The sequence below is a fragment of the Manihot esculenta genome, chromosome 3 (genome assembly GCF_001659605.2).
Source record: "Manihot esculenta cultivar AM560-2 chromosome 3, M.esculenta_v8, whole genome shotgun sequence".
NCBI classification, from domain to species: Eukaryota; Viridiplantae; Streptophyta; class Magnoliopsida; order Malpighiales; family Euphorbiaceae; genus Manihot; species Manihot esculenta.
The window spans coordinates 14,005,589-14,024,307 of record NC_035163.2 but is presented as its reverse complement, the minus strand read 5'-3'; the positions used below and the strand labels follow the sequence as shown (position 1 = coordinate 14,024,307).

The following is an 18,719-nucleotide window of genomic DNA, read 5'->3' as shown; positions in this document are numbered from 1 at the left end:
TATGGTAATATCTAAAAATAAGAGTTGGATTCCCTCCCTTTCCTCCAAATATCTATTGAAAGGAGATAATTATTAATAGCTTTCTATTTTGTGTTTCTTTTAGAATAAACTTATTATTTTGTTAAGAGTATTTATTTAGTTTTTGTTTATAAATTACCAATCAAAATATTTACATATTTTATAAAATTAAACTTCTGCCATTTCAAAGAAAAAAAACTTCTGATATTTTAATAAAAGAAAACGTTCACCACCAACTAAAAATTTTAATTATAATAACTAAATGTTAAAATTAATAGATATTAAAAATAATATATATTTTTAAAAATATTTTAAAAATTATTATATATATATGTATTAAAAATAATGAAATATTACCCCTAAACTATTGAAAAAATCTTAAAAAAAAATCAATACAACTAATTAGAAATGAGCATTCAGTTCAAACTGAAAAAACTGATCGAACTGAATTAATTTAAAATTTTAGTTCAGTTTTTTATTCATTTCGATTCGGTTCGGTTCAGTTTTTAATTTCAAAAATTTTGGTTATTTTAATTCAATTCGATTATGATTAGAAAAAAAAATCAAAAAAACCAAACTGAACCGATTTAGTGATAATTGTATATTATTTTCAATAATATCGAGAGATTATCTCATATTAACATTAAAATATTCTAATTAAATTTTAAAATATTAAAAATAATATATAAAAAATAAAAAATTATTAAAAATTCAAATGAATCAAATCAAACTCAGTCGAACTGAATCAGATTAATTCGATTTGATTCGGTTTTTTATCAAAATTAATTCGGTTTGTTTTTATAAATACTAAAATTTTAATTTTCAATTTATTCGATTAACCGAACCGACCGAATGTTGACCTCCAATCAATAATAACAAAAAGAGTGATTCCTAAAGAAATTATTTTTTCTCCTTTATTTGGAATTAAGATTTTCAGTCTTTAATTTATTTTTTATGGATTTTTTATTTAAAATAAAATTTTGATTCTATTAAACTTTAAAAAAATTATATTTAAGAAAAATTGAAATCTTGTGTTAATTTATAAGAATTCATTTTTTTTTTTTTACAAATAAATCATTTCAAACAAAAAATAAAAATGCTCCTTACGCCTCATAGTCGACCACTCTAACACTGAAAAGTAGCTTCAACCAATTACGATAGTCCCCTTAAACACAGTTAGTTACATTTTTCCATACTTATAAAGAAAAGAAAAGAAAAGAAAAGAAAGTGGTTATTCAGTTTTAAAAAAAATATTTAAAATGTTTTTAAAAACTTTTTAATTAATTTTTATCAATTTTAACTGTTAAGTGGTAAAAAAAATATTTAAAATATTAACATTAGTAAATTAGTAACTTTTTTAAAAATAATTTTTTAAAAATATTTATTAATATTTTTATTTTTAAATTAAAATTAAATAATAAAAATAATTTTTTAATAAATACTATTTTACATATATAAATCATCCTTCGTAAAATAAACAGTGGTCAAGTCATATAAATAAACCATTTTGCGGCGGGAAGCTGAAAAGGCTGGTTTTGCACAAAAAAACACTTATTTTGTAAGCCTTTTGGTAATAGTTGAAAAGTGATTTTTTTAACATTTTATTTTATCCTGCAAATTAATATTTGTATTATATGACTTTCCTTAATAGTAAAGTTTTATTACAATAAAAAATATAAATTTATTAATTAATATTATCAATTTAATAATAATAAATTCTTTAAATAAAATTTAATTGTTATATCTATAATAATATTTATTTACAGTGAATTCACTGAAAAAAAATTAATATTTATTTTTTTTAGTACACTGATACTATATGAACATGATTTATTTTTAATATAGTAGATTTTACGGTAAAGAATAAAGTACAAAATTCCTTTAAAAAAAAAAGAATCAAGTACAAAATTATTATACTCTCAGATAAAATAATTAATAATTTTTTAAAATAAAATTTAACATATATAATTATTTATAACATTTTATTATATTATTTAAATAAAATAATTAAATAATTCCAACAACCCCCCTATAAAACCGCTGGTTACAATGGTGCACGGCTTTAGAAAAAAGAACAATAGTGCACGCCACCGATGAGCAGTATCGTCCCGTCACCTCCTTTGCTTACAGCTTACTTGCCGTTTTTAGAAAGTAAATAAAATAAGGGGAAAATATTTTTTCATTTAATATAACATAATTAAAAAATTTATTTTCTTTTTATTTTTAAAACTCAATATATAAACACTCAACGCTCACAGTTTTAATTTGAAGATACATGTATCTGAATAAATCTGAAAGATCTCAAATTCTACTCTTTCGATCTCCAATCTTCATTTAAAAAAAATTTTCAATATATCAATTTCTAACTCAACAAATATAACATATTTTTACATATGACATAATTAACAGATTTATCTCTATATTTTTCAAACTCAATAATTTATTTTCTAAAATTTAATTCTCTCAAAATTTAAAAAAAAATCTCAAAATCAATTTTCACAAACAAATAAAAATTTTAATAAATTCAATATTCAAATTCAACAAATATAATAAAAATTAAAATATATAAAATTTAAATTTTTAAAAATAAAAAATTAAAACTCAATATAAATTGTTTTTGTGATGCAGCTCGCTATTTACTACTCGTCAGTTCGCTACTTCAGTTGCCCGTTGCTCGATTGCTTGCCACTTGATATGCCTCTCGTTCGTGTTACTCACCCTTGCATCTTTAGCCACTCGAACCATTCGCTGATCGCATCTCCAACAACTCACATCACTCATTGCTCATACCTTCAGCCACTGAAATTGCTCATTAATCACATCTCCTACAACTCATGTCTCTTGCTGCTTACGTCTCCAGCCATTCGAGTTGCTCACTGCTCTCAAAAATTATAAAATTTATATGTTTAAAATCTATCTCTCGCTGCTTACTGCTTGCATTTCCGACTACTCATGTCACTTGCTGCTTGCTTATGTCGCTAGCCGATCCTCCATCTCCTTCTCAATTACTATAAATTAGATTTTAAACATATAAATTTTATAGTTTTGGGTATGGGTTAGACATGAATAATAAAGAATAATGAAGAGGGTATGCGAAGTAGATGAAAATATGATAATCAAAGTGTGGAAGAAATTTTTATTAGGAAAAATTACTACTTAGATCTTATGATGCAGAGAAATTCACTAGTTGATTTCTCAATTTTGAAAAATATATTAAAATATCTCTGATATTTTAAAAAATCTACCATTTAGTCATTCCGTTATTTTTAATCATTAAGTATTATAAAAATCTAAAATACTCTTATATAGAGGGACTAATTAGTAATCTTTTTAATAATTTGAGGGATCAACTAATAAATTTTTTAAAACTATAGAGACTAAATAGTAAAATATTTAATGATAAAATTAAAATTAATGGCGGAATTGACTAGTAAACTTTTTAAAATGTCGATAATATTTTAATAGATTTTTAAAATCAAGGGATTAAGTAGTGAGTTTCTCTATATTATAGAAATTAAATAATAATTTTTATTTTATTATTGATAATGATATTTTTAAAATTATATTTAATATCTTTCTGTTGACCTAGTATAAATCATTGACTTAATATAAATTTTTTATGGAATGATTTATAATTTTGACCGAATTAAATCTTAGGGATAAAATATTGGATTTTAAAAATAGAGGGATAAATCCGTTAATTATATAATATCTTATAAACTAAAATATAATTTTTTCATAAAATAATTTAGAATAATTAATATCATGTCCTTTGATTTTAAAAAAATTATTGCTTAATTTTTACTTCAAAATTATTTAATTAAACTATTTCATACTTATTCTAAAAATAATTGTTGAACTTAAATCTTTATATTATTTAAAGTTCATTTATTTTACAGAAAATATTTTTGAGAAAAAATATTTTTCGTAATTTCTAGCATTTAGATATTTAAAAAATTTAATGAATGAAAATTATTTTTCTGCTCAAAAAAGAAAGTAAACTATTTTAAGAAAAATAATTTCTTTTTCTAAAAAAATATCAATTTTCGCACAATCTTTATTAAGGTTTTTATATATAAATTTATTAATAAACTTTATTTTTTAAAATAAAATAAAATTAAATAATGAAAGATAAGTTCCACAAACAACATTTTTCACATAAAATATTTTTAATTTTATAAAATCTGAAATATTATCATCTCATTTGGTATGATTTAATTAAAAAAAAATACATAATTTCTTCTAAAATTATATAAAATCCCATACGAGAAAATATAACTATATAAGTATAATAATTTAATATAGATGATATTTTATCGTAGTTATGATTCTACCACTTTATTAAAAAATTTAGTATCTAAATTTTTAATACATTTTGGATCATTGAGACCCAAACCTAATATATATTTTTATATGAATTTATATCATTAGTTCCCATCAAGTGATCCAATTTTTAGGTTGGATGTCAAGATAAGCATTTTAGATTTTTACACTCGTAGTCCTTCAAAGTTCGAATTACTTTAAAACACTTTTTGCAAATTAAAAAAATTGAGGAAAGTGATCTCCTTTAAAGATTTTTAAAGAAGATGTTGGCTAAAAAATTTTTTTAAATAAATTATTTTTTTGAAAATTGAAGACATTGCCTATCCTTGCGCCCTGCAAAATGTTAGTAATTTATTGGCATTTAAGTGATAAATTGTTAAGCTAATTAGGATATTTGTTGAGCAAATTATAATAAATAGTCATCCTAAGAATAAAAAAACACCTCATTATGATGAAAACTCACCTTCAAACGATTAAAATTTTAGAATGGTGGGATTCACTTTGAAGTGGCCAGGATATATTTTATGTCGATAGAAAGCTATCGAAATTTTAACAACTAATCGTCCTAGAAAGTAAAAAGTTGTATAAAGTGAGTATTAAAGTGGTTAAGGCAGGCGAAATATTGCCTAAGGTAGGTGAATTTCATCCGAATGGATGTTAAAGCGTTTAAAGTGGACACTAAGGTATCTGAAGTGGACGAAATATTGCATGAGTGACATTAAGACACCTAAAGTGGGCGATATATCACGTTTGGATGCTAAATATTTATGTGTATCCATATTTTGTATTAAAAGTAATATTATATTAAAATATTTATGTGTATCCATATTTTGTATAATAAATTTATGTGTATCCATATTAAAATATTTATGTGTATCCATATTTTGTATAATAAATTTAAAATATATTCAAAAGTAATACTAAAATATAAAATAGAGAAACTCTTCATAATATTTTAAATTACTTATCGTTTAATATGAAATAATAGTAACTCTAAAAATTAACTTTTAAATTTGTAATTGAATTTAAACACTTATAGTTTAATTATGTATTTAAATTAAAATAAATATGAGATAAAAATATATAAATATAAATAATGATTTTATAAAAAATTTTAGCTCATTTTTATGGCTTATAAACACATGCCATACTTGAATTGTTTAGTGGAAACGTGAATATAAAATTAAATAATTTTTAAATAAAATATAAATTAAATATGAATGGACTCCTTATTTGTAAGGTGATGATATCATGATCAACCTTCATCATTTAAAATATAAAAGAATATCGAATAGACAATTCTTTCCGTGATTGAATAAGTATTTACATTCAATAAAATATGAATTTAATTTTTTAAAAAATAAAATACCATTAAAAGTATATAAAGTGATAAAATATTAATTTTATATAAAGTAGGATAACTAAATAAAGATTACTATGATGCCCTAATTTGGTTAGGATTTGATTGATACCAAATTTAATATATACTTTTTATATTAGGAATATTTTGAAATAGGCATAAATTATTGAATGGCGTAGATAGATGAGCAATGAGTTCGGTTGAAAATGGGGCCCACTCAAAGCTTGTTTACTCCACGTAGGACATTGCTATAATATATATCTATATTGTCGCCAGGCAGGCACAGCCAGTTTTCATATATTCGGTCAATTCCGTCTTTATCCTTGGCTTCCCTCCACATTTTGAGCATTCATCATCCTCTCTTCCTTCTAAAACCCTAGCCGAAACAACTCTCTCCCTCTCCTCTCGTCGCGGCCCTAAATATGACTGTAGAATTTGAGGACGGTTACGCGGCGGAGAGGCTCTTTAACCAGGGCTTCTCATACACCTATGACGACATTATCTTTCTTCCTCACTACATCGACTTCCCAACTGATGCTGTTTCTCTCTCTACTAATCTTTCGCGGAATATTCCTCTCTCTATTCCTTGTGTATCTTCGCCTATGGACACCGTCACTGAATCTTACATGGCGGCTGCTATGGCCGCCTTGGGAGGTATTGGTATTATTCATTCTAATATGCCCCCTTCTCACCAAGCTCATATGGTCAGATCTGTTAAGTCTCGCCGCGTTCCTATTTTGTCCAATCCTGTTTTTAAGTCCCCTGATTCCAGAATTGTTGATCACTTCGATGATGATTCTCTGCCTTGTGTCTTAGTTACCGAGTCAGGTACTCTGCTTGGATTTTTTTAAGCTCTTGATTTTTTTTTGTTTATTTACGTTGATGGGTTGCTTCTTATTGGTAGAAACCGGGAAAATTTAAACTTTATGTATTTTTTTTTGGGTTTAGCAGTTACAGCTACACTCACTTGGTTTTTCCTTGTTGGAATTGAATTTAATTAGGTACTGCTAAGTCCAAGCTATTAGGCTATGTTTTCAAGTCCGATTGGATGTCTCTAAGTGATAAAGATGCTAAATTGGTTGATTATATGCGCGCTGCTGATTCAACAATCTCTGTGCCGTGGAGTTACGACTTGGCACAGATTGATGCCTATCTTAAAAAAGAAGAGCGTGATTTTGTGCTGCTGGAGGAGGGTGGAGAGGTGCTGGATGTAATCACCAAGCAAGAGGTGGAGAGGGTGAAGGGCTATCCCAAGATAGGTAAGGGGTCAGTGGGGTCTGATGGTAAATGGATGGTTGGGGCAGCCATTGGGACTAGGGAATCTGACAAAGAGAGAGTGGAGCATTTGGTGAAAGCAGGGGCGAATGCAGTGGTGTTGGATAGCTCACAAGGGAACTCCATTTATCAGATTGAAATGATAAATTATATTAAGCGAACTTATCCACAGTTGGATGTGATTGGTGGGAACGTGGTGACTATGAATCAGGCGCAAAATCTGATTAAGGCAGGTGCAGATGGATTGAGAGTTGGAATGGGATCTGGGTCAATTTGTACCACCCAGGAAGTTTGTGCAGTTGGACGAGGACAGGTAAAGGCACTTCCTCTACTTTTGTGTAATAGTTTTAGCATAGCTATTTGGCTCGTCTCTTTGGTTTTTCTTGCAATTGTTTTTCTGAAACTCAAAAACGGCCTATTACTCTATATGACTATATCTTAAACATGAAAGAAGCTTTTTCATATTACTCTTCAGTTTGCATTGCTTTCCCACTACTTCAGTGTAGATACCAGTGGTGCCAGATTTACCACATCATAATTAATCAGAAGAGTTATATTGGCAGACTATCTGACCGCTTATTAGGAACTACGCATCGTAATTTCTATGGATAATTTTCAGGTTTCTTCATGTTTATGTATAGTTATTTTTCTCCTTAATAAATAAGAAAAAGATAATGGTGGACAAGCACAACCTGTTTTACAGACTAGAAAGTTGTATGAATACGATAATACAATTTTAAATGGTTGAGTTAATTAGGCATGGCATTATTTCTTGAAGATGGGCTGACAGTTTCCAAACTTTTCAGGCAACTGCTGTTTACAAGGTTTCATCTATAGCTGCACAGAGTGGTGTTCCTGTCGTTGCAGATGGTGGCATTTCAAACTCTGGGCATATTGTCAAGGCTTTGACTCTTGGTGCATCTACAGTGATGATGGGAGGCTTTTTAGCTGGAAGTACTGAAGCTCCTGGGACCTATTTGTATAAGGTATTGTGGGTTCCATGAAAAGTTGATACTAAGCAAATTTGCTTCTTATTTTTTCAAAGTGTCTTTATTGAAGTTTGCAATTTTTGTTAATGGTTTTGATTTTTTTTTTTGTGGAATTACATACTGCCATTTTTTCTTACTCATTGATTTTACTGATATTCTGATGTTCATCATTTCAATTTGTTTAATTTAGTAAATTACTAATTCTGTTGCATTGAAAGTGTAATTAAGTATCCAGATATATGTTGGAAAAATCTAACTACAAAGCACAATTTTAGTTTTTTTTCCCCCTTCACTATATAAATATATAATCTGTGAGGCTTTTATTTACCTAATCTTGGGCAGCATTGGCCAAGGCAAATCTTTTATTACATGTCCACTAGTGGAAATTTATGTCTTTGAATGTTCTTGAGCTTTAGTTGGGTTTCAGAGTTAGATGAGACTACTCTTATCATATTGAACACAAGGCAGTCTAATAACAGAGGGAAATTTTATTTGTATCCAAATGGATAAATGTACTGAAATATGTTTCTGTATGTTTTCTATGGTTTTCCAGCAGTCACATGCCACCTTGTGCCTAATCATTTCACTTAAGTTAATATGAGAACTGGCCTTTTTGGGTGGATACCTGATTTGGCATTGATTGCAGGATGGTTATCGAATTAAAAAATATCGTGGCATGGGTTCTCTAGAAGCCATGACAAAAGGAAGTGATCAAAGATACTTGGGAGATACAGCTAAGCTAAAGATTGCACAGGGAGTTGTGGGAGCAGTTGTGGATAAAGGCTCTATTTTGAGGTTATTGCCTTATACCATGCAAGCAGTCAAACAAGGGTTCCAAGATCTTGGTGCTACTTCTCTCCAGTCTGCTCATGATTTGTTGAGATCAAAGACTTTGAGACTTGAGGTATGGCCTACCTGATGTTATTATGCTGTGGCTATCAGGTTGTTCTGTTGGTTGTTTGTCCATATGCATTATGAAATATCTGTAGTTTTGTACTTGAACCTGGATCTTTATGTATTATTAATTTATTACGGATCATGGCCTCTCTGCATTTTTCATTTTGAAGCTTGAAAAATGGGGGGAAAAAGTCATCCAAGGAATTCGACTGAATGTCATTGACTCAAAGCTTATACAAATCAACCAAAGGACATAATCATGTAACAATCTTTGCATCAATCAAAATCATAAATGCTGATTTTCCCCCATAATTTTGATGTGAGATTCTTATGTTCTGTTGATGGATGTTCATGGTCACATTTTTTTGTGTAATCTGTTATGCTAGTGACTGCCACATAGAGTGCGGATGAATTGTAAGCTCTGCATTCATCTTTTTTGCTGAGACATGTTCAAGTTTTATGTGCAATTGTTTTGTGTGTGTGTTTTCTACTTTTGATGTTCGTGGTTTTTCTTGACTACATTCACTTGACATGGTGCAGGTTCGGACAGGTGCTGCACAAGTTGAAGGTGGAATACATGGGCTGGATTCTTATGAGAAGAAGGCGTTTTGAATTGGAAAAAAAAATCCTCTTGCATTTATTCTTGCTGCCAATGATTGGTTTCCTGCATTTGGGATGGAGAGCATGAGAGCAACATTTGAGTCTACTGCTATGATCTAGAGAGGTGGGAATCTGGCTCTGCTATGGCAATTTGCTATCAGTTTGCTGAGGTTTTTTTGCTGGGATAACCAGAAGCAGAAACGCCTAATTTGTTGTGTGCTCTTTCTGGAAGGGTATGAGAGCAGTGTGGAATTCATCTCTTAGTCAATTTTGGGATTTAGTTGAATAACTTTTATTTTATCAATTTATGAACTAATAGAACTTTTCATTTATTGTTCTTTGGACGAAAAGACGAAGTAATAACCTTATTGTTTACAAGCAATAAGTGGACGTTGGACGTTTCATATTATCGTAAGGAATGAATAATGCTTTAGCTGCTTGTGTTTTTGGTCCATCTAATTCAGTTCAATCTACTCTTCAATTCAAACTGTTTTCGTTTCGGTCCTTTATTATTGACTCCTAAAGTTTACTATATTGTTTCTTTTACTAATTTTCTTAACGTATAATTATGCAAACTAAATATTAAAAACACATTTTATTTATACAAATAAATAATAATTCTCATTCACAGAAATTCTAATTAAATTACCAAAATTAGATATTTAATTTTGTTGAGCTCCTGAAAATAAATTCTTAAAACTCATTTGCACATCGAAATAGAAGTAGGTATATAATTTTACTATCTTTCCTACATGCAATATACACAACACAACACGCAGATGATTAATTAACGTAAGTCTAACATTTATATTTAAATTATTAAATTATCTTAATTAATTAGATCAACTACATCTTTAAACCCTTATTTGTGGAGTTTAAATTTTAAAAATATTTTATAACACATCTGACTTATTTAAAAATAAAATTAAAATGATATCCTGATCTTAATATAGTAAGATTATATTGATTTTTAATAAAATTTAAAATAGTATAAATGTATATTTGATCAATTAATTATTTTTCATTATTCAAATGAAATCTCAGTAATTTTTATCTCTAAATTGTAAAATCTTAAGCTTTATCATGCAAAATTATGTTTTGATTTATCAAAATTAATCTTAAATTTAATACTAATTATCTAAGTACATTATATGCATAAGGGATCAATTCAATAAAGCAAATAAATATAATAAACATATAAAAGGAGCAATTTTAGTGATATTTGATAATTAATTTATAATTAAAAAAATATGAATTTTAATTTCAGTGATAATAAAATACTTATAGCATGAGCCATGCTGACTAAGCTCCATACTTTTTTAATAATTACTTTTGCCGGCACATATTAGTTTACTGAATAAACTAGTGCCAATTCTGTAAGATAACCCAATCCACTGTATACTTCTTTCTTTTAACATAGCTATGGGCAATGGGTCAGGTCAATGGTCTTACACAGCTGTCAATTAGCACTAATTTAATTAATAATGACTGTATTCATAAAAATAATTATTAAAAATATCACTTAATAAAAAATTTAACTTTATTAAAAGAAATGCATTGTTGATTGATTATATGATTTTAATTCTTTTAAATACTTTTACTTGTTCTATTTTTTTATTTGAAAGTTTATCAAATGTTTAATATCCTTTGATTTCTATAAAAGGTAAGTTTATCATGATTTACATATCTAAAATGAATAATAAATGCAAATGACGTTTTAAATTATTTATTCTCTCCAATAATTTAATTTCTTTTTTAAAATACTTTAAATATTTTTATGATATTTTATTTATTTTTTTTTAAAAAATAATTCAAAAATATATTTGGCCGCCTAACCTTACGTTTCAAGAGCAATATAAACAGCGAAATTTTTTTTTCGGTTGTCTAACCATTTTTTTCGACCGTTTAATTTTTCCAGCTTCAGCCGCCGAAACTTAGTTCAGTCATCGAATCTGCGCGATTTAAATTCTCCGTGACAGCTCATCCTCTTCTTTATTTCCTTCACGCGTCTTCTCTCTCTTCCCGAACCTCCGTCCCCCTCTCAAAAATCGGTTACCTTATGCCATTTTTTTCCTAAAATCTTCTATTTTTCTTCTTTTCCTTCATTAAAACGTATAGAAACACTCTCTTTTACTATCAAGAAATCCATTTGAAGGATTTTAATTTTAGGTATGTGAACTCTCTCAATCTACTTTTTTTTATGCTTTTTGCTTTATTTCTCTTATTTTTTAATAATTTTCTTTTGATTTAATTTTGTTTTTGTTTCTCTAATCTGCCTATGATTATGTTTTTGTAGAAATTATTGATATTGATTTATATAATCTCTTAGGTATATTTTGCTATATATATATGGGTGTCTTATTTCTCTTATTTTGTTTTATAATTTTATTTTTGAATGCAAATTATAGATTGATCAAAGCTTGGTTTAATTTTTTTATTTACTCTTTTTGATATTGTTTATGGGTATGGTGATATGTTATATAAATTTGCCTATTATATGGTATTGTATTGCTTATGGATTGACTTTTTGTGTCATTGTCTCTTTTTGGTTTATAACATATGCCTCTCTAGTTTTTTTTTTTTTGAAAATGGAAAAAAAATATGTAGCCCGTAAACATCCCTATTTTAGAGGTCATTCAAGTAGGCAAGCAGAGGTTCCTAAATCTTCTTCACCAGACTCTTCTGCACCTCCACCTTTTGAATACCCTATAGTTAGAGAGAAAGATCCTTCTTTTCAGCCTTTTTCTCTGGGATTTGTTCATCCTGGGAGAACCATTCATGTTAATAGTATTGAGTTATTTTGTACTCATGGCTTCCTTCAGCCTTTTATAGCTCAGGGTTGAGAACATCTCTTGATCACTCCCTCTGATACTCACCATAGGATTGTTAGGGAGTTCTATACTAACTTGCACACATTCACTCGTCACTCTTCTCCTCACCTTGTTAGCTTTATTAATGATCAGCGAATTTATCTCACTCCTGACATCATTGCTCAGCACCTGGGTATTCATAATTCTGGAGCGGTAGTATCCACCACTCATAAGTGGATCTCTGATGAGATTTCTTCCCTTCACCAATCTCGTGTTATTTCAGGTGACCCTGAGCGTGAGCAACCATCTAGACTTATGAAATGTGACCTCACTACTCTCTCTAAAGTTGTTCATCATATTGCTACATACGAGGTTCTCCCCCGAGCAGGTCATAGGACTGCTCTTTCCTATTCTGACATGTTTGTGGTGTCTTGCCTCCTAGAGGGTCAAGCTCTAAATCTACCACACATTATGCTTCATACCATAGCAGACTCTTTTAGGTTGAGTAAGGGCTGTCTCCCTTTTGGTCATCATCTCACCATCATTCTCTGAGCGCTAGGGGTTGACCCAAACACCGAGTCTGCCTTACCCCCTATCTAGTGAGTACTACCCTTACACTGAGGCTACTCTCCTCCATATGAGTCTAACCAAGAGAGGCAATAAGTTCTATAATTTTAGGAGAGACTTTGCAGCTCGACGAGCAGTACGAGCATCAGCACAGAGGGACAATGATACTGACGATGAGGAGGAGTCGGATGATGTTTCTCCTGCTGATCTAGTGACAGAGCAGGTTCCTAGAAGAGATGCTAGTATAGGCAGGTCTACCGAGCGAGCTACATCTTCCCGAACTACATATGATCTTTTTGATGCTATGTGTCGCCTAGAGCTGCAGGTTGCTCACATGTCTGATTGCCAGACTCAGATGGAGCAACAATTAAGACGACTTACTGATCAACAATAGATCCTTATTGAGCAGCAGAGGCAGATTTTATAGTTCTTTCAGCAGTCAACCTCAGTGATATTCTATGTCTTTTTTTACTTTCTTTTTATTTTGCTTGTCTCGCCTTGTTTTTCCCCTTTGGTGCTTTTGTTGTTGTTGTTTTTTTTTTTGATGATGTCAAAAGGGTGAAATATGTATATGCACATATATTAGATGATGTTTATGGAGTACCTTGATGATACCTTGATAACTCTTTGACTTTTTTGAATTAAACATATTTTGACTCTCTTGAATTATGAATATTTTGTATGATTATAGTTCTTCTTGAGATGCCTTTTTCTATCTTTTTCATAGGCTCATTTATTCATATAGGATTCGTTACATCTTATTTTATTGAGTCAAAACCTCCCTTATGTATCTTCTCAAATTTTAAATATGACATAAATTATTTTTGAAAGGGGGAGCACATTAAGGGAGAGTAATTCTTAAAATTCACACACTACACTTGTGATCATTATCTTATCATCCACTAATTATTTGTCATCATAAAAAAGGGGGAGATTGTTGGACCTAAGTGTTCTAATCCTTATTTTGATGACTAATAAATAATTAGTGTGCTACTAATTATCTTCAAAAGTGTTTGTGTTGAGATGATAGGTCTCTTATTAAAACAAATGAAATCGCTTCAGTTTCAAGAATGAAAAGTGTCAAATTTGGAAGCATACCACAGGAAAGGGATCAGAATGTAATTTTTACTTTATGCATTGTCAATTTTAATTAATTAATTCTGATAGCTCAAGTTTTCTTTTAATCCTAAAAGCTTATAAATATGGCCAAGTTTAAGTAATTGACTTTGAGGGACCAAAATAAAATTTTTCAAAAGGAGTGATTTTGAAAATTTTTTTCATCAAAATAAAAGATCTCAAAATATAGGTTGCAAGAATTCAAACGGATTGAAAAATGGAGTTTTATAACTTAAGTTACAATTTTTCAAAGATTTAATGAAATATTTTTGTGCCCCTTAAAGTCAAATGTTCGGCTTTCGAAAGTGAAGGACAAAGACAAAAGTTTCAAATGTTTAGCTGCCAAACATAGACTTTAGGCCGCTGAAAGTCTATTTTCAAGAAGTTATTCTTCACCTTCAAAGGTTCGGCTGTTGGACTTTAACCTTAGGCCGCCAAACCTGAGTTTTTTTGAGCATGACATAACGATTATTTATGTACACAAACGGCTCTATTTGCATTTAATGCATCTTCAATGGTCATATTTATGTCAGAACTATAAATATAATGTATTTTTAATCTGGAATAAGTTACAACAACCATCTAAGTATACAATTATTGAGATTAAAGCCTTTTTCACTATATCTCTCAAAACCTTGAGCCATAGCATTAATTTCTTGAAAGTTTACCTTGAGTTATAATTGGTTTGTATTTTAAGATTAAGTGAAGGTTGTTGAGTGAATTTATTGTAGTGGGTGTGATTTTGAGCAAATGATTGCTATTGTAAGAAAAAGAGAATTGTAAAGAGTAAGGATTTCGCTCTATAATTGTAAGGGGTTTTATTTTTTATCCAAAGAAGATTTGATAGTGGAGTTGAACTCTCAAGAGGGTCTTGAGGAGAGGATGTAGACTTGAGATAGTTGAACCTCTATAAATTATTGTGTTGATTATTCCTTCCTTATTCTCTTTTAATTTGTGATTTTACTTTTAAACATTTTTTATAAACCCAATTTACCCCTCTTGGGTTGCTCTAAGGGACAACAAAAGGGTTTTCTATTTATAATGGAATATCTAAGATATATATGATGTGATACCATAAATGAAGGGATTCTCCAACTATAATAGGAATATATCAATCCCATAATCATAGGAATATATAGATAAAATTATTCTATCTATTTACGAATATACATCCTATATTAAATAGATTAAAATTTCCATAACATTCCCCCTTAATTTTAGTTTGGAATCTCATCAATTGTAACATTACTCAAAAAGCTACTGCTAACCTAGGCGAACCTTATTGATTATAAAATGGGCTTATGCTTTACAAAAATTGGGTGGTGGTTCTACCCCACTCTTCAGTCATTAAGCAACTTTTATTTGAATTTCATGACTCACCAATTGGCAAACATTTGGGAGTGTTGAGAACTTACAAAGCTATTAGCCCAACAATTTTATTAGCCTTCCATACATCGAACTGTTAGAGATTATGTCGGATCTTGTGATGCCTACCAGCGTGTAAAATCTGAAACTTTGTCACCAACATATCTTCTCCAACCACTACCAATATCTTGTCAAGTATGGAATGGCATTTCAATGGTTTCATTGACGACTTGCCCTCCTCAAACGGCAAGAACTCCATCATGGTTGTGGTTGATCGTCTGAGTAAGTTAGCGCATTTCATGGTCCTCACTCACCCATATATTGCAAAGGTAGTGGCAAAAAAATTCATTAAAGGTGTGGTAAAATTATATGGAATGTCATAACCTATCATCAGTGACTGTGATCCAATTTTTATCAGTAGGTTTTGGCAGGAATTTTTCATAAAATTTAGGACACAATTAAAGATGAATTATGTGTATCATCCTTAAATGGACAATGAAACTAAGGTGGTAAATCATTATATTGAACAATACCTCCGATATTTTATTAATCAACACTATTATTGTAAATGACATTTGTTTTTACCTTAGGCAGAATATTAGGACAATACCATGTACCATGCCTCCATTGGAATGGAGCCCTTCCAAGCCCTTTATGGTCGTTTTCCACCTGTCATTCCTCACTTCAATGAAGATCATAGTCCCATCAATGAAGTCAACCAAAACCTATTCAACTATGATGACTTATTGCGGCAAATAAAATCCAACTTACTGGTAGCAAATAATAGAATGACAACTAGCTGATCACCTTCGCAGGGATGTGGAATACCAAGTGTGAGATTGGGTGTTTCTTAAACTGCATCCATACAAATAACATTTCCTTTTCAAACATGCCTACCAAAAGCTACCTAGTAAATTCTATGAAACCTATCAGATTGAAGAACAGATTAGTCTGGTAGAATACAAGCTCAAATTACCACTCCATGCCTGATTGTACCCTATTTTCCATGTCTCTCTCCTTAAGAAAAAAAAAAGGAGAATCAATCTCCCTCACCACTCACCTATTGCCTACGACTGATGATGGATCCATGACCATGAAACCACAAGCTATAATGGATGTTCATTGGATAAAAATGGGCTCTAAGTTTGTAGAGAAATTTAATTAAATGGAAGGACTTATCAAATGAAGAAGCCACGTGGGAAGATGCACAGGTTATCCACGATAACTTTTCTTATGACCTTAAGGACAAGGTCATTATCAATGGGAAGGATATTGATAAGCCTCGTTGATCCCTTCGAGTTCCTAAGAAAAATCCTCATTATATGGCCTAAAGATTTACGTGCGTCATGACTCCATATAGTGATTTACGTAGGACATGACTCCATGCAGTTGCAGGTTATAGTGGGACATGTTCTCTGCTCGTAATCACTTCCACATCTTTCCTTGTCATCATTTAGGAATAGAATTTGAATTTCAGTAGGCAAGTTTGTTTTATTTGAATTTTAGTATGCAATTTTATTTTATGTGGTAGGAATGTGCCCCTACTTTATGGGGAGAGTAGTTATTTCTTTAAAGGAGTTCATATTAGAATAAAGACAATCCTATTCTCTCGAAATTCAGTATGTGGTTGTATTCTCACCCCAAGCAGAATATCTCTCAAAAACAAAAATTTCAAAGCTCTGATTAGGACCTATCAGTCATCGATGATATCACCTTTTAATCACAAATGGCTAAATGATAAGAAATCTTTTGATGGCACAAGAGAATAATAGTTACCACCTAATTAGAAGACGATATATTTGATCAAATGAATGATCTTAAAAGTGTCATATTAACTAAAGCTCCTCATATGAGAAAAGTAATTTCATATGAAATTAGGAGGAGATAATTGGAATAAAAAAGTATATTCTTTAGCTTCCATATTAGAGAACCCTTCTGCTATGCCATAACTTAAATGTCTTGCATATTGAAAATAATATATGTGATAATATGTTAGAATCAATATGAATATGAACAGAAAATTAAAGATGTCATAAAAACTCGCCTTGATTTTGGGAGCAATGAATATAAAGCCAGAGTTACGCCCAATATAGTGTGAGAATAAAGTTGTAACACCTCTAACATTATATAGTTTATCTTCTAACAAAAAGTACAAGTTCTACCAATTTTTGAATTAGTTAAAATTCTAAATGGATTTTTCATTCAATATTTCTCTTTGTGTAAACATGAAAGAGCATAAATCTCATGGACTTTTTGTAATGAAAATCATATGGATAAATGAAAGTATCAATATCCTTAAAATTTAACAATAAATCTTTTGGAGAATATAAAAAGGAAGAAGCAAGTGGAGTAATCCCACATCAAAAAAGAGAGAAAAAAAAAGATGATTTATAAGTTACGTGGAGCCCTATTCAAAATGCCTAAGCGCATTTTAGAGAAGGTCATCACAACAAGTTCGATCAAGCAACATTTAAGACTCAATACTCTCACCATTCTCAGATTTGGCCCAAGCCCAATTTCAAATTCCAACAGTAGTATCAGAGCCCAAATGGCCTCATAGCCTATGAAGACCTAAGGTCCAAGAAATTTCTTGGCGGGTTGGGCTAGCATTTATGTTGGAGAAGTGGGAATCCCACATTGGTAAAAAAAAAGGAGAAAGGAAGAAGGGGAGTGTTAGAGAATAGAAAAAGCAAGAAGCAAGTGGGAGTAATCGCACATCGAAAAAGAGATGGGAGTAATCGCACATCGAAAAAGAGAAAGAAAAATGAATGATTTATAAGTTAGGAGGAGCCCAATTTAAAATACCTATGGGCATTTTGGAGGAGGCCGCCACAACAAGTCCAATCAAGCAATATTTAAAGCCCAACGCTCTCACCACTCTCACCCCATGATGGGAATCCCATATCGGTAAAAAGAGAGGGAGTGTTGGAGAATAGAAAAAAGAAGAAGCAAGCGGGAGTAATCCCACGTCGAAGAAGAGAAAGAAGAATGAATGATTTATAAGTTAGTTGGAGGTGGAGCCCAATTTAAAATGACTAAGGACATTTTGGAAAAGGCTACCACAATAAATCCAATCGAGCAACATTTAAAGCCTCACACTCTCACCACTCTTAGAATTGGACCACGTCCATCTTCAAGTTCCAACAGCGATATCAGAGTCCAAGAAAAATTCCTGGCGGGTTGGACTGATAATTATAGATTAGACCCACTAAGTTAAAAATGCTGAAAGCCTGTGGCCTTAGTGGTTCAAGAAGAATACAAACTCAGGCTTACTACATCAAACTCAATTAAAATTGACTCAAATCCCTTTGAAGGAATGATTAGGTCAAAAATACCATAATCTTTATAGCTCAAATTGATCGTTAATTGTAGTGATGAGATGGTATGAGAGATTTTTTT

The 18,719-nt window shown here is 30.4% G+C and overlaps 1 protein-coding gene across 2 annotated transcripts; it reads left to right on the top strand.

The window, feature by feature from the left end:
* Nucleotides 1–5,992: 5,992 nt before the first annotated feature.
* LOC110611884 (inosine-5'-monophosphate dehydrogenase 2) lies at nt 5,993–9,916 on the top strand. 2 transcript variants are annotated; one of them, XM_021752426.2, is made up of 5 exons: nt 5,993–6,529; nt 6,703–7,289; nt 7,783–7,962; nt 8,612–8,869; nt 9,403–9,916. In XM_021752426.2, the coding sequence occupies exons 1-5, from the start codon at nt 6,124–6,126 to the stop codon at nt 9,472–9,474; spliced, it is 1,503 nt and encodes a 500-aa protein (XP_021608118.1). In that variant the 5' UTR covers nt 5,993–6,123; the 3' UTR covers nt 9,475–9,916. The 2 variants fall into 2 exon arrangements, with proteins under 2 accessions (XP_021608118.1, XP_043811374.1); XM_043955439.1 differs by lacking the exon at nt 8,612–8,869.
* Nucleotides 9,917–18,719: the final 8,803 nt, after the last annotated feature.

Excerpts from the sequence above, each read along its gene's own strand:
- LOC110611884 (XM_021752426.2), top strand. The coding sequence starts at position 6,124 with ATGACTGTAGAATTTGAGGACGGTTACGCGGCGGAGAGGCTCTTTAAC. Across the intron at positions 6,530-6,702 it reads TGTCTTAGTTACCGAGTCAG|GTACTGCTAAGTCCAAGCTA; the intron begins GTACTCTGCTTG and ends GAATTTAATTAG. Across the intron at positions 8,870-9,402 it reads CAAAGACTTTGAGACTTGAG|GTTCGGACAGGTGCTGCACA; the intron begins GTATGGCCTACC and ends GACATGGTGCAG.